General features: G+C 39.2%; 1 protein-coding gene across 1 annotated transcript; it reads right to left on the bottom strand.

Annotated features, from left to right (window-relative positions):
- Positions 1-4,507: 4,507 nt before the first annotated feature.
- LOC121524830 (N-lysine methyltransferase KMT5A-A-like) lies at positions 4,508-10,467 on the bottom strand. The gene is made up of 7 exons (XM_041810344.1): positions 9,661-10,467; positions 7,766-7,881; positions 6,769-6,925; positions 6,375-6,567; positions 5,766-5,879; positions 5,137-5,253; positions 4,508-4,624 (listed from the first exon to the last, which is right to left on the bottom strand). The coding sequence occupies exons 1-7, from the start codon at positions 9,729-9,731 to the stop codon at positions 4,508-4,510; spliced, it is 885 nt and encodes a 294-aa protein (XP_041666278.1). The 5' UTR covers positions 9,732-10,467.
- Between the last annotated feature and the right edge of the window lie 4,140 nt (positions 10,468-14,607).

The following is a 14,607-nucleotide window of genomic DNA, read 5'->3' as shown; positions in this document are numbered from 1 at the left end:
TAACAGATCATGTGATTTTACACCTTCAGCATATTGCCTATGTCAGGAGTGTGACTTAGGCAGTTTTATTTCTGCCTAAGTCAAAAGACAATGTGACTTAGGCAATTGTACAAGCTTGGCAAGATGGCAGCTGCTTCAAGGAGAAAAATCTACCAGGCCACAGAAGTTATTGCCATGGTTTAAGGCTCATCCCCTATTGGTAAGTGATGAGGTTTACCATAATACTGGCTAAGCTGTATTTGGCATAGTTATTTAGTCTTTTAGTCAGCATTTTAGTCAACAAAATAGCTAGCTAAATAATGCTACCTAAAGCTTGCTAAATGATGCGCATGAACTAAGCTATTATACCTAGCTATTTTGGACCAAGAGTAGAAAGTGGAAATCCAGTTTTTGTCTATTTTTTTTCCACATTACAGTCTAACTGCTTGAAATGATTTTTTATTACTAATTACCAAGGATTGACATTTTAAATGTTTTTTTTTAAATAATTTAATCAGAATGTAACTTTAACATAATATTAGAAATCGTATCACCACTTGACTGGTAATATAGTATGCCTGTTGTGCAGTGTCTGCACACAGTAAAATGAATTTTTTTCAGAATGATCACCCATTTGTGACCGTATACCGCAAAGAGTTAAAATGTTTTTCCTCTTTGGTAGGAGACGCTGGAATAAGGCTAAAACCTTATTACATATGCCTCTATGGGGTTCAGGTCAGGCCAGTTTGCTGGCCAATCAAGCACAGTAACACCATGGTCATTGAACCAGCTTTTGGTACCGTTGGCTGTGTGGGCAGGTGCCAAGTCCTGCTGGAGAATGAAATCAGCATCTCCATAAAGCTTGTCAGCAGAAGAAAGCATGAAGGTCTCTAAAATGTCCTGGTAGATGGCTGCGCTGACTGTAGACTTCAGAAAACACAGTGGACCAACACCAGCAGATGCCATGGCAGCCCAAACTAGAGGTGGGAATCTTTAGGCAGCTCACGATTCGATTAGGATTCATAGGGCTACGATTTAATTTGTAATCGATTATTGATGCATTTAGCTGCACTTGGGTTTTCTTACATTTCTGTTGTCCTCACTGTGTAAAACATAACAAAAACATTACATTTGTATTTACAAAAATAGAGATAAATTAAATGTCCACTATCTTCAAATGGAAGACATGTGTAAACTGGAAATTTACAATTGCACTGAACGAAAGGTAGTAACATCATTTCCTTGTAACATTTCTGAAATTACAGACATAAAAATGTCTTTTTTCAGAGATGAACAGTTGGTAATCTAAAACTTGCTGTTACACACTGTGTGTCAGAGTTCCACCTTTTTGTTCCTGCTATTCCGCAGTATTAAATATTGAAATTACTAATGATTATTGATTATTAGACATTCATAAAATGATTCAGAATCTTTCCCCTCCGCATCACGATGCATCTAAGAATCAATTATTTCTCCCACCTCTAGCCCAAATCATCACTGACTGTGGAAACTTCACACTGGACTTCAAACAACGTGGATTCTGGTCCTCTCCACTCTTCCTACAGACTCTAGGACTTTAAAAAGTGTGTTATGCTGTTTTGCTGTTCTGCTTTATTGCGGACAGAATTGATGTGTTCAATTGCCTAAGTCACAGAGGCATGTTCAAAAATTTGCCCAAGTCATTTATTTTTCTTATGTTACAATTGACAAACATTGTTTTTAGTTGGTCAAAAGTCATCTGTTGTCATGACCTTGTTGAGAGAAAGAATAAAAAAAATATCATATATTCAACAAATGGTGCAGTTTTTGTGTCTCCTGAAAAACTTGAAAATTGACTTAGGCCATTATTTTAAGAAGGCAACGATATGTATGTCTCACAGAGTAGTTAGTAAAAGAGGTATTCAGTTTGGAAGGTGTTAAGCTTTAAGTGATAATACAGAGCAACAACAGAGAGGCTTTCAGGATGGTAACAGTCTCTACTCACCCTTTGTAAATCCATCTCAGACTTGGACTGAGCTGAAGGGCCCTCTGTACTGTCGACTTGAATCGTAGAGATCATCAGAAAATCTGGAACTTTTTCATCTGCAGAGAGTGTTATGTTATGGAATGGTTATACATTTTAGTTTGCATTTATCAAAATCAATTAAAGATAAAAGATTATCGACCAATCAATAAATTATTGGTGTTTAAAGTGTCGGGGCATACCAGAATGCTTTTGTCCTTCTCAACTTTGGAACAACTTCATCACAGTGTGGACCCAATGGCTGGTCATTTAAACAATCCTCATCGGTTTCATCAGTGTCAGAATAATCCACCAGGGATGACCCTCTGATAGTAAATTCCTAAACATCATTAAAGAAAAATTAATCAGGGAGGTTGAGCATAACATATCTTATAAACACTGTGGTGCAGTTACCACAAGCAGACTGTACATGTTTCACTCTAACTGTGCTGGGCTGTTAGCACCAGCGCTCATGATTAAGCCATTATTTGCAATGAGGCTCAGGTAATAAGAAAAAGCCTGTTTTTCTTCACATGAAGGCACACATGCTGTTCGAATTAAAAGGTGTGGATTTGGCCCTTTTAACAAGTTGAAAAGTGCATAAGTGGCACAGTCCTTTAGCACAACAGTCCTCAGTATCAACAAAAGCGTGGTATATTCCTGGAGGTAAAAATATTCAAGAGAAAGAAAATTTTGCATATGTGATGACACTATTCTGATAAGCATAAAACTGTTGGCCAAGTACAACTATTTTTCTAGGAGTCTCAAACTCACAACATAAGAAAAGAGGCTGCACAGTTCATTTTCCAAAAAGTTTTCCTCATCATACAGCAGTTTAGAAAGTGTAAAATAAGTACAGGGAAAACTTATGGTAACTTTAGAAGTGAAAGGTGTCACCCATTGAGAAAAAAAAATCACATAAAGAAAGATCCACATAATGGGCCCCAGAAGGGTCAGTCTAAGAAGTCTCCCTATCTTGACATCTTAAAAGAAGCCTAAAAAGGGGTCTCACTTCAAAATATTTTCTTCATCATGCAGCGGCTAAGAAAGTGCATTATTTGTATTGTAGATACTTCAGTTTGGATGCTGTGAAGTGTTGTCCTATAGGTTAACAATCACTTAAAGAGGGGTCCATACGGAGGGCCCCATAAGGACACGAACTGAAACTTGTGTGTGTGGAAGAGAAAAGTTGGAAAAACCTTTTGTAGGAAGAGTACCATACAGGGCCCCATGAAGACATGATCTGAAACGTGTGTGTGTGAAACAAGTAGGCTGACCAAATGGAGATCAAACAGAGACTAGTCTGTCAAGTTAATAGTGCACCCTGTAAAAAACTCAATCACATTCATTCTTTCCATTACCTTTGGTCCATCAGCAGCAGCAGCATTCTCATCATCATCATAAACACAGGAAGACAGATTAACAGGAAGCGCAGCCATCTCTTCTTCTGGTGCTGGAGCCTGCTTGGATGTCACCTGGTGTTTAGACATAAAACAAGAAGACAGTGAGCTCTGACAGGAACCATGAGTCTGGACAATCTTACAGGGCACAAAGACATTTTAATCTAGTGCCCCATGAGGGTCAGTCTAAGAAGTCTCCTATCTTGACATCTTAAAAGAGGCCTAAAACGGGATCTCACACCAAAATATTATCTTCATCATGCAGCGCTCAGAAAGTGCATTATTTTTATTGTAGATACTTCAGTTTGGATGCTGTGAAGTGTTGTCCTATAGGTTAACAATCACTTAAAGAGCGGTCCATACGGAGGGCCCCATAAGGACACGAACTGAAACTTGTGTGTGTGGAAGAGAACAGTTGGAAAAACCTTTGTAGGAAGAGTACCATACAGGCCCCCATGAAGACATGATCTGAAACTTTTGTGTGAGTGAAAAAATTTAGCTGACCAAATGGAGATCAAATAGAAACTATTCTGTTGAGTTAATAGTGCACCCTGTAAAGAACTCAACCACATTCATTCTTTCCATTACCTTTGGTCCATCAGCAGCAGCAGCATTCTTATCATCATCATAAACACAGGAAGACAGATTAACAGGAAGTGCAGCCATCTCTTCTTCTGTTGCTGGAGCCTGCTTGGATGTCACCTGGTGTTTGGACATAAAACAAGAAGACAGTGAGCTCTGACAGGAACCATGAGTCTGGACAATCTTACAGGTCACAGATATTTTAATCTGGTGCCCCATGAGGGTCAGTCTAAGAATTTCTTCTATCTTGACATCTTAAAAGGGGCCTAAAAGGGGTCTCACTTCAAAATATTTTCTTCATCATGCAGTGGCTCAGAAAGTGCATTATTTGTATTATAAATACTTCAGTTTGGATGCTGTGAAGTGTTGTCCTATAGGTTAACAATCACTTAAAGAGGGGTCCATACGGAGGGCCCCATAAGGACACGAACTAAAACTTGTGTGTGTGAAACAAGTAAGCTGACCAAATGGAGATCAAATAGAGACTAGTCTGTCAAGTTAATAGTGCACCCTGTAAAGAACTCAATCACATTCATTCTTTCCATTACCTTTGGTCCATCAGCAGCAGCAGCATTCTCATCATCATCATAAACACAGGAGACAGATTAACAGGAAGTGCAGCCATCTCTTCTTCTGGTGCTGGAGCCTGCTTAGATGTCACCTGGTGTTTAGACATAAAACAAGAAGACAGTGAGCTCTGACAGGAACCATGAGTCTGGACAATCTTACAGGTCACAGATATCTTAATCTGGTGCCCCATGAGGGTCAGTCTAAGAATTTCTTCTATCTTGACATCTTAAAAGAGGCCTAAAACGGGATCTCACACCAAAATATTATCTTCATCATGCAGCGGCTCAGAAAGTGCATTATTTGCATTATAAATACTTCAGTTTGGATGCTGTGAAGTGTTTTCCTATAGGTTAACAATCACTTAAAGAGGGGTCCATACGGAGGGCCCCATAAGGACACGAACTGAAACTTGTGTGTGTGGAAGAGAAAAGTTGGAAAAACCTTTTGTAGGAAGAGTACCATACAGGGCCCCATGAAGACATGATCTGAAACGTGTGTGTGTGAAACAAGTTAGCTGACCAAATGGAGATCAAACAGAGACTAGTCTGTCAAGTTAATAGTGCACCCTGTAAAAAACTCAATCACATTCATTCTTTCCATTACCTTTGGTCCATCAGCAGCAGCAGCAGCATTCTCATCATCATCATAAACACAGGAAGACAGATTAACAGGAAGTGCAGCCATCTCTTCTTCTGGTGCTGGAGCCTGCTTGGATGTCACCTGGTGTTTAGACATAAAACAAGAAGACAGTGAGCTCTGACAGGAATCATGAGTCTGGACAATCTTACAGGGCACAAAGATATTTTAATATAGTACCCCATGAGGGTCAGTCTAAGAAGTTCTTCTATCTTGACATCTTAAAAGAGGCCTTAAAAGGGGTCTCACTCCAAAATATTTTCTTCATCATGCAGCGGCTCAGAAAGTGCATTATTTGTATTATAAATACTTCAGTTTGGATGCTGAGAAGTGTTGTCCTATAGGTTAACAATCACTTAAAGAGGGGTCCATACGGAGGGCCCCATAAGGACACGAACTGAAACTTGTGTGTGTGGAAGAGAAAAGTTGGAAAACCTTTGTAGGAAGAGTACCATACAGGGCCCCATGAAGACATGATCTGAAACGTGTGTGTGTGAAACAAGTTAGCTGACCAAATGGAGATCAAACAGAGACTAGTCTGTCAAGTTAATAGTGCACCCTGTAAAGAACTCAACCACATTCATTCTTTCCATTACCTTTGGTCCATCAGCAGCAGCAGCATTCTTATCATCATCATAAACACAGGAAGACAGATTAACAGGAAGCGCAGCCATCTCTTCTTCTGGTGCTGGAGCCTGCTTAGATGTCACCTGGTGTTTAGACATAAAACAAGAAGACAGTGAGCTCTGACAGGAATCATGAGTCTGGACAATCTTACAGGTCACAAAATTTTCCTCACATAAAAACTGCCTTTGAAACATCATGTTACTACTCTACTACTATGTGTAACTACTATCCATGTCCTCAAAGACACCTGACTTTATGATCCATTTCTATGTAATAATAATGCAGAAAATGACATAGAAGATTGGAATATTTTTAAGTTTGGAAAGCAGATCCTCTGCACCAACACACCACTTTTCAAGTGCTGGTTTCAACCTTGTGTAGACAGTTTCATTAATTTGAATGAAAGCGTGAATGAAAGGAACTTCCCATGTCACTATTTTTCTTAGAAAAATATACTTTGGACACTGGTTTTACTATGACTCAAAGATTCTCATTTAAGAGACATAACGTTGTGTGAAGGGAAACTAACATCTTTAAAAATTATGTAGTGTAACCAATGCATGATCTAACAAGCTCACCTTTTGACGCCATGGCCATTTTGAATCACCATAGTTGTAATCAAGTTCCATTCCTACTTCTATGTTCCTCACAGCAAACAGACACAAATGTGGCCTGTTGTTTACTATAACTTTTTTCATGATGCAGTTCGGATATTTGTGGTTGTCATTCACTAATCTTCCAAGGGAGCCGTCTTCCTTGGATGCATCAATACTAAAGATAAACAAAAACAATACATCAAATAAATATAAACTTTATAAAATATATCTTCACAGTTTTATTAGAAGAGCCACTTGAGGTTTAAAGTACATTAAGTCTAATATTTTACTCATTCATTTATCAAATATTTAAACACGTTCCAGGTCTAAACAAGAACACCCTTATTGCTACTAAAAATACATCTCATATACGTACCACCACTGGCTTTTCTTCCAATCAAACTCATACAGAAATGCACTCTGTGTCTCTGAGTAGTTCCTTGACTGGCATTCTTCTGCTGATATGAATTCACCTCTGTACTCCAACACAAAAGAACCTTGCTCGATTGGTTCGGTAGCAAACACTCCTCTTCCTATAATAACACAGAATTAAATAAACTTAAGTAAAAGTCACACCAAGTTGCTTTAACCTTTCTCATACAGCATGAAAAAAGTCTGTACACTGTAGCTCCCATGAACTGACCCCAGATTAATATGCCACCCCCCTCCTTTGGGAAGACCTGTGAGCTGGATTTAATTTCCTAAATGCTCTGGGGACATACTATCTCAAACAAAGAGATGACTTTATCTAGTTATTGGCCAGATTGAATTCATGATTGTCACAGGTCTAATGATGTACTTTTGTTCTGTGAGCATCTTCTCTGAATAGTTTTCTTTCTAAAAATGTTTAGAATGTGACATGACTTTTTAAATACGAGGGTTTTCTGTTTAACAGGGACCATCATGTGATGACCACATGACCTACAAGCCTGTATTCTGGTTCTCCGTTTGTATAACTACTTCTATGCATTAACTTAAAATGTCACTTCTGAATATGCCAAACAGTTGCACAGTGTTCAGACCTTTCACATTTTCATTACAGTCTTCTATTGGTCCAGCACTTACCTTAATGGTACTTGAATGTGCTGGACACTATACACAGCAAAATAAAATGAATAACTTTACATTTCTATATTTGATTTTACCAATGTGTACCTGAAACTTCTCTGATGGAAATCAGGCTCATTTATACATGCCTATACCTAAACGCATTGGATTTTAACAAGACAGCAGATTAAAGCCAGTAATTTCTATAAGATATCTTCTGAAAAGTAGCCTGAATCCTTCTTCATTCCAAATGAAGAGTGTTAATGAATGGTATTTAAAAATCTGTTGCTGTCATTTGCAGCTACCAAAAGGACTTCAGATCATACCTTTGATATTATTGATAAATCTCTCTGCAAACCATGGCTTGTCTCTCGCTGACAGAATGTATGAGATTGCATCTTCAACAGGCTTTATCCTGGCCTTCCTTTTGGACATCATGGCTCTGTGAAAATATTTTAATATCATTAAACAGCTGTGCAGCATGAGAAAACACATTGCTCATTAACTAATTTTGTAATTACAAGAACACATTTATGTCCCAAGGTTTATGATATTCGTGGAACTGTAGCTTTGCACGTCATTATTTATTTTCTCAATTATGAGAACATAGCATGTGGTACGAATATCGCTATCTTGGATTCATGCTTCAATTTTTGTGACTCACACAGATCGTTAACCCCTGAATAATGACATCGGTTGACTATTACTCAACGCTTGTTACACTTTAGGGGGTGGCCCGACCCCAGAAAGCTTACCTGAGCTAACCGAGCCTACCGCAACACTTTCCCTGACCAAGCCCAAGCCTCAGACCACAGTTAGCTTACCTGACCAGGCCCAGTGTTGTGCAAAGGTAGTTATCCCTGATAGAAAGTGTTTCTGCGGAGCGCACGACTTACCAGAGAGGAAGTAGAGTGCTACAAGGCTGGGATTTCCCACTACTGAATGGAAAAAGACTATCATGAAGATTGTTGTATGTCTCTTTTAAGTGTTGTCGTTTTGTCAGTGATTTTTTGATAAAGAGCACAAAACATATCTATCAAAATAAATGACTTTCTTCTTTGAAATTCTTAAGGTTGCCAAACTGTCGACATTATTACACTGTGAAGCACCATTAAAAACGGATCTTAGAACGTAGTAGTGTTCATGTAATGCTTTATGTCTCTTCGCCATGGTCATACACTGAGTTTTGACTGCTCTTGGTGATACTTTTTCATCGACTACTGTAACGTACGATCTTCCAGAAGTTGTCTCCACACTTTCAAAACAATAGCACATATCCAAGAAAAATGTGAGAAATTGACCTAGACGTAAGACGGGTAAAACATCCAAACAAAAGCTTGTAAACAATTATAATTTTTAGAGACACTATTTGGAAGCTAAGTTTAAGACTCTGTCATCACCATTTGTAAGAATTTCTTAATCTGCATATTCAGAGCAAAAAAACAGAACATCACCGCTCCATCTTAGCACACTGGTCGCACCATTGAGGTTGCATTATTCACTTGAAATGGAATTCATAATAACCTGAATCCAGCATTATCAAACGTTATTTGTCAATACCAATGTTTCTTTGCATAATAAGACCTGGCTAAACCAACCCTTGGATATTGATTGTGTATTTTTATTACCCTTGTAATAAAAACAATTACCTTGATGCAATTTATAATGCAATGAGGGATACACTTTAGAGCAGGCTCAAAAATGAGGTCTGAAATAATTTGTATGCCCCTGTAACTCAGGATAGAAGTGAGCTAACCTGTTCAAACCAATATTATCAGGCTTGGTCAGAAATGAGCACAAAATAAATCTTATGAATGTTGTTCATGATTTGAGCATTCTGGAGGGGGGAAACACTTTATAGCAAGCTCAAAAATGAGGTCTGAAATAATTTGTATGCTCTGAATATGCAGATTAAAAAATTCTTACCAACGATAATGACAGAGTCTTAAACGTAGCTTCCAAATAGTGCCTCTAAAAAGTATAATTGTTTACAAGCTTTTGTTTGGATGTGTTCCCTGTCTTACGTCTAGGTCAATTTCTCACGTTTTTATTGTTTTGAAAGTGTGGAGACAACTTCCGGAAGATCGTACGTTACAGTAGTCGATGAAAAATATCCCCAAGAGCAGTCAAAACTCAGATAACTTTTGTGCTCTTTAATAAAACACCACTGACAAAACGACTACCTTACTACATTGGCACAACAGGACCACAGTTAGCTTACCTGACCAGGCCCGCGCCGGGCCCCGGGCGACAGATAGCTCCCTGACCGGGCCCGTGCCTTCCGCGTCGCATATAACGTAAACCGAAGCACAGAGCTTGTTTTACAATGATTTATCTGGCTGTATGTGAAGTTTTTGACCACTAAAACATGACGCTACGTGTGATCGGATGCCCCTTTAAGCCTGCGTTGAACCCTGGACGATCGCTCTTAGCACAACAGTTTCTACCGTACATCACCTTCTATAGTAAAGTACGAGATGAGCGTTTCCGTAGAAATCGGCAACAACACGTTTATCAAATACCTTATCAGACATCTGTTCACGTAAGACGGCAAGTTGAAACTCCGCACTTCATGTATTGCAATCGACTCTTCCACCGTCTCCCAGCTCGGCCATCTCATGAATATTCACCGGGTTAATTAGCCATGTGCTCAGCCGGATATGCGTCATCAGCCGGATGACGCATATCCGGCCGAGCACATACGCTACCGTCTCCAAAGCTAATGGTTAGCAGCTAACTAGCTTAAGATAACAGAAACGGTCTTTCATATTGGTATCCTGGGAACAATGCTTTCTATATGCAGATATTCATCTGTTTAATGTAATAAATTAAAAAAACGTTATTTAAGTTAATTTAGAAATAAAATAAAAACTAGCAACCTATTGCTAATTCTAGCGGCTAAAATAAGCGTCTATATCAAATGGCACAGTTTGTAGTAATAGTAATGTTGTAATAGTTTGTTTCTTGTAGTCCCACAAAACTCTATATAGTCAAAAACATGTAAATTAAAAATAGTATAAAACTGGAAACAAACATACCTACTTAATTTGAGAAATTCTACAGATGGTACAGCATCGCGCTGTGATGAGATAACAGCAAATCAGCTCTCAAACAAATCCTGTAAAATCCCGCGAGACTATGACACTTAATGTTCAAGGCGTCTCATTGGCTAATATCACGCACACTTCAGGAAGTGTGTGTGTGGCTGCAGTGGCATCAAAAAACCTCTAGGGGGCCAGAGAGCAAACACACTTCACACACACATTTCCAGTTTTTGTCACTTTGTGGGCCAAGTTAGAAAAAAGCATGAGGAGCATCAGGGAAGGCTCCAGAGCCAGTTTCAAGCAGTAAACGGTCTGGGGCCCAGCATTTTGGCCCCACAAGGATTCATGGCCCCATACCGTTGGTGGGCTACCGGTGGTATGGCCCCACCAAGTAATAAAAACGAGTGCACCCCCACACGCACACACAAGGTGGTTAGTCATCAGTGTCAGCAGTAACGGTTAAAGAGTCCATGTGACCTATGAAAGTTTGCCACATCTTATAAAACTCTTTTGTGGAGCCTTTCAAGGACAACTAATCTTTACCGCAACAACTCTTGAATCCATTTGTTATGAGTTGGGGGCCGAGAATGAGTCCGTTTCAAAAGGATAAGTCTACGCGCTAGTAGAGTAGGACAAGCCATAACTTGTCGAGTACGCTTAGGGACATCATAGGTGGAGGTAACTGTTTGTTCACTCCCTCCCTTTCTGATCCAGCCTTTGGAATTTGGTCAGACAGTGGATTAAAATAACCTTGCAAAGCAGATGGATATCTCGTTTCCTTGTTTCTCACTGGCGAATCCATCTTGCAAAGCTCCCATCTGAACCGTTTGGGCCCGGTTAGAAAGTGACAGGACCAATCAGCGACGAGGGGCGGTACTTTCAGGCGCAGCAGAGTCGTGACGTAAACAAGCAGCAGTTATGGAGGAAGAGATTAGCATGGATGCTGCTAAAGCGCCAGTTTTATCAGAGCTTGATGACATTTCTTCGTTAAAATAAGAACAAAGAACAGCAGTGAGTTGTTTTCTTTTCAAAAACCACAACAGTCGAGTACTGACATGTCTACAGTCGCCATGTTTCGCGTTATTCCTCAGTAGCTGCGCATGTACCGCTTGCTAGCAGCTACGTCACATGCTTTGTTGCTCTGATTGGCCCGCAGAGATGTGACGGACAGAACGTTTATTCAATCACACACAGAGTTTTTTTCAAATCCTCTGCCTTTTCTCAAACGTTTCCTATTGAAGCTTTCCCAGATGGATGTGTGAAACAAATGTCAGGTTAGGATTGAAAGCTATGAACAACCTTTTTTCTGAAGGTATTTTTTATTCTTTCGCTGACTTGACTACATAATGTAATCTCCCTAACTCACACCTGTTTGGCTTTTTCCAGATTGTTCATTTTGTAAAATCCTCCTTTCCCCACTTTCCTAACCGCCCCCCTGAGTCAATTATGGATCAATTTCTAAACCTGAAGCTTACACAAAAAAGACTCATTACGATCTTTTATATTTTGGTTTTCAACTTGTCTCCTAACTGCTTGAATTCCCTGTGAGCAGCCTGGGACCGGGACCTCGGGACCCCTCTGTCTGATGAACAATGGGAGCAGATACTAAACTCTGTTCCTACCTCTTCAGTGCGTGCTAGACACGATCTTTTACAGTGTAAAATTTTACACAGGGCTCACCTTACCAATGCCAGATTGTCTAAAATCTATCCTGATAGAACAGATGCGTGCAACAGGTGTAAGCAGTCACCTGCTGACTACATACATGTCTTTATATCTTGCCCGAGGCTGACCGAGTTTTGGACCGCAGTATTTGACACACTGAGTAAAGTATCCGGGCTTGTCATTGACCCAAACCCCTTGTCGTCCTTTTCAGAGTTACCTCCACCTATGATGTGCCTAAGCGTACTCGACAAGTTATGGCTTGTCCTACTCTACTAGCGCGTAGACTTATCCTTTTGAAACGGACTCATTCTCGTCCCCCAACTCATAACAAATGGATTCAAGAGTTGTTGCGGTAAAGATTAGTTCTCCTTGAAAGGCTCCACAAAAGAGTTTTATAAGATGTGGCAAACTTTCATAGGTCACATAGACTCTTTAACCGTTACTGCTGACACTGATGACTAACCACCTTGTGTGTGTGTGTGTGGGGGTGTGTGTGGGGGTGGGGGGGTGTGTGTGTGTGTGTGTGTGTGTGCGTGCTCATATATCTCCTTAACTGTTAACTTCCTTTTTTCTTTTTAACAGTCATTTTCTAGTCATTCAGGCATTCTGCTCTGTCCTTAGTTAATTTTTTCCTGAACAGAAACACCAGTCTAGTGGTTGAATGTTATGCTTGATTCATTTCTGACTTCTCAGAGAAGCCCAGTGAGCCGGCTCAAATTTGGGTGAATTCAGTTTGAAATTCCTCATTCCTGTTCAAAATGGTAAAACGTGGAGAGCTGACTGAAAATGAAAGAGTCCGCATTAAAGCACTTCATGATGCTGGATGGTCTCTGAGACAGATATGACAGGTGGACTGATACATCTTTTAAACACTGTATGTCTGTAAAAACGTATATAGGATATACTTTTCAGTCTTAAGTGTTTCATTTTGAAGGATTTTATTTTGATGTGTTTGTGAGTTGGGGATGTGGGGGGCATTAAAGGGCGGAGACATACAGGAAAACGTTACTGATGGGTGGGAGTACTTGTCATCACCAAAAATGAGAGCTCTGATTGGTCAGTTTCCTTTGATAGACGGCGATTCTGACCAATCAGCACTCAGAGCAGACGGGTTCCTTGCTTTAGTAGATCTTTAGAAAACAAGAATTACAGCATACTAGGTCACAGTTGTAACTCAGGTAAACAGGGTGATATTCAGTCTGCTCTCTGTCACTGATATTCCCCATGAAGTTTATGATCATGTTTTAAATGTCTGTTATGTTTTTAATGTTTATTTCTGTATTTTCAGGTTAAATTTTCATCATGGAGTCACAAACTCTTCTGCTGTTAGCAGCTCTGATGATGACGGGACGAGCGGGTCAGTTATTTCCTTCATCGTGATATAACAATATTAATGATATTATTTTAACTTTTATTTTATTATTATTTTTGTTTTTATTATAAAGTAGTGGTAGGAATTTCTTTGGAGCTGGTCAGTAACTATCCTAAGTTAATGATGCTATTATTATTATCACTGTCATTGTTGTATTATTAATGTTATTATAATGTAGACGTAGCATTAGCGCTAATCAGTTACTTCATTCCTATTAGTTTCTGATATTGTTATTATCAATATTATAATCATTGTTTTTTGTTATTAATATTGTTATTATCATTATTATTATTATTATTACGTAGTTGACAGGGATCAGTTACATTTACTCAAATTACTGTAATTTAGTAGCTTTTTGTGTACTTGTACTTTTTGAGTAGTTTTTAAAATCACTTCTTTTACTTTTCTTGAAGTATATTTTGAGTGAAGATTGTACTTAATTAGATTTTAAAAAGCATTGAGTACTGAGTGAAAAAACAAATTCCATATTTCCTCCCATATTTCTACTTCAGGTAAGGTCACACCTTTAACCAACCTGGTCGGAGGTCCATATTTTCTTGTTTTTATTCCACATTTAGGACAGGTCATATTTCACTGTGGGTGTTTTCAGACAGACACAGTTCTGGTTCTGGCTCTGGTTCCGTTCTGTAGACTCAGAACCTTGATGCTTTCTGGGGAACCAGCCGCGTTCACACCAGTTTAAGCAGAACCAAAGTGGGAGGACATGACAAGTGACACGCCCACTGATGATGTCATGGTTCCTAAGAAAGAAGCAACTTTTCAGGTTCAGAACCATTTTTTTTTTCTTGGTTTGAACGGGACGGCCAGTTCAGAATTAGGTTCAGAAACCAGCACAGAGCCCTGCCAGTCTGGAAGGCCTGTATGAAAGCCTCTGTACTGTTTCTACACTAAATATAGTTTTCAATACAAAACTAAGATGCGTCTTTCACATTCAACACCACTGTTTCAGCAAATGATGTGAAAAAAACAGGAAAAAAATAACTGCTTCAAATAAAGAGAAGAAGAAGTCTGAAACAGGTCATCTGACTTTATTTAAAGCATCATAAACATGTAGACAGTTATGGTT

Source organism: Cheilinus undulatus, linkage group 17 (assembly GCF_018320785.1).
Source record: "Cheilinus undulatus linkage group 17, ASM1832078v1, whole genome shotgun sequence".
Taxonomy (NCBI): domain Eukaryota; kingdom Metazoa; phylum Chordata; class Actinopteri; order Labriformes; family Labridae; genus Cheilinus; species Cheilinus undulatus.
The sequence above is the reverse complement of the archived record's forward strand: the minus strand, read 5'-3'. Positions and strand labels throughout refer to the sequence as shown.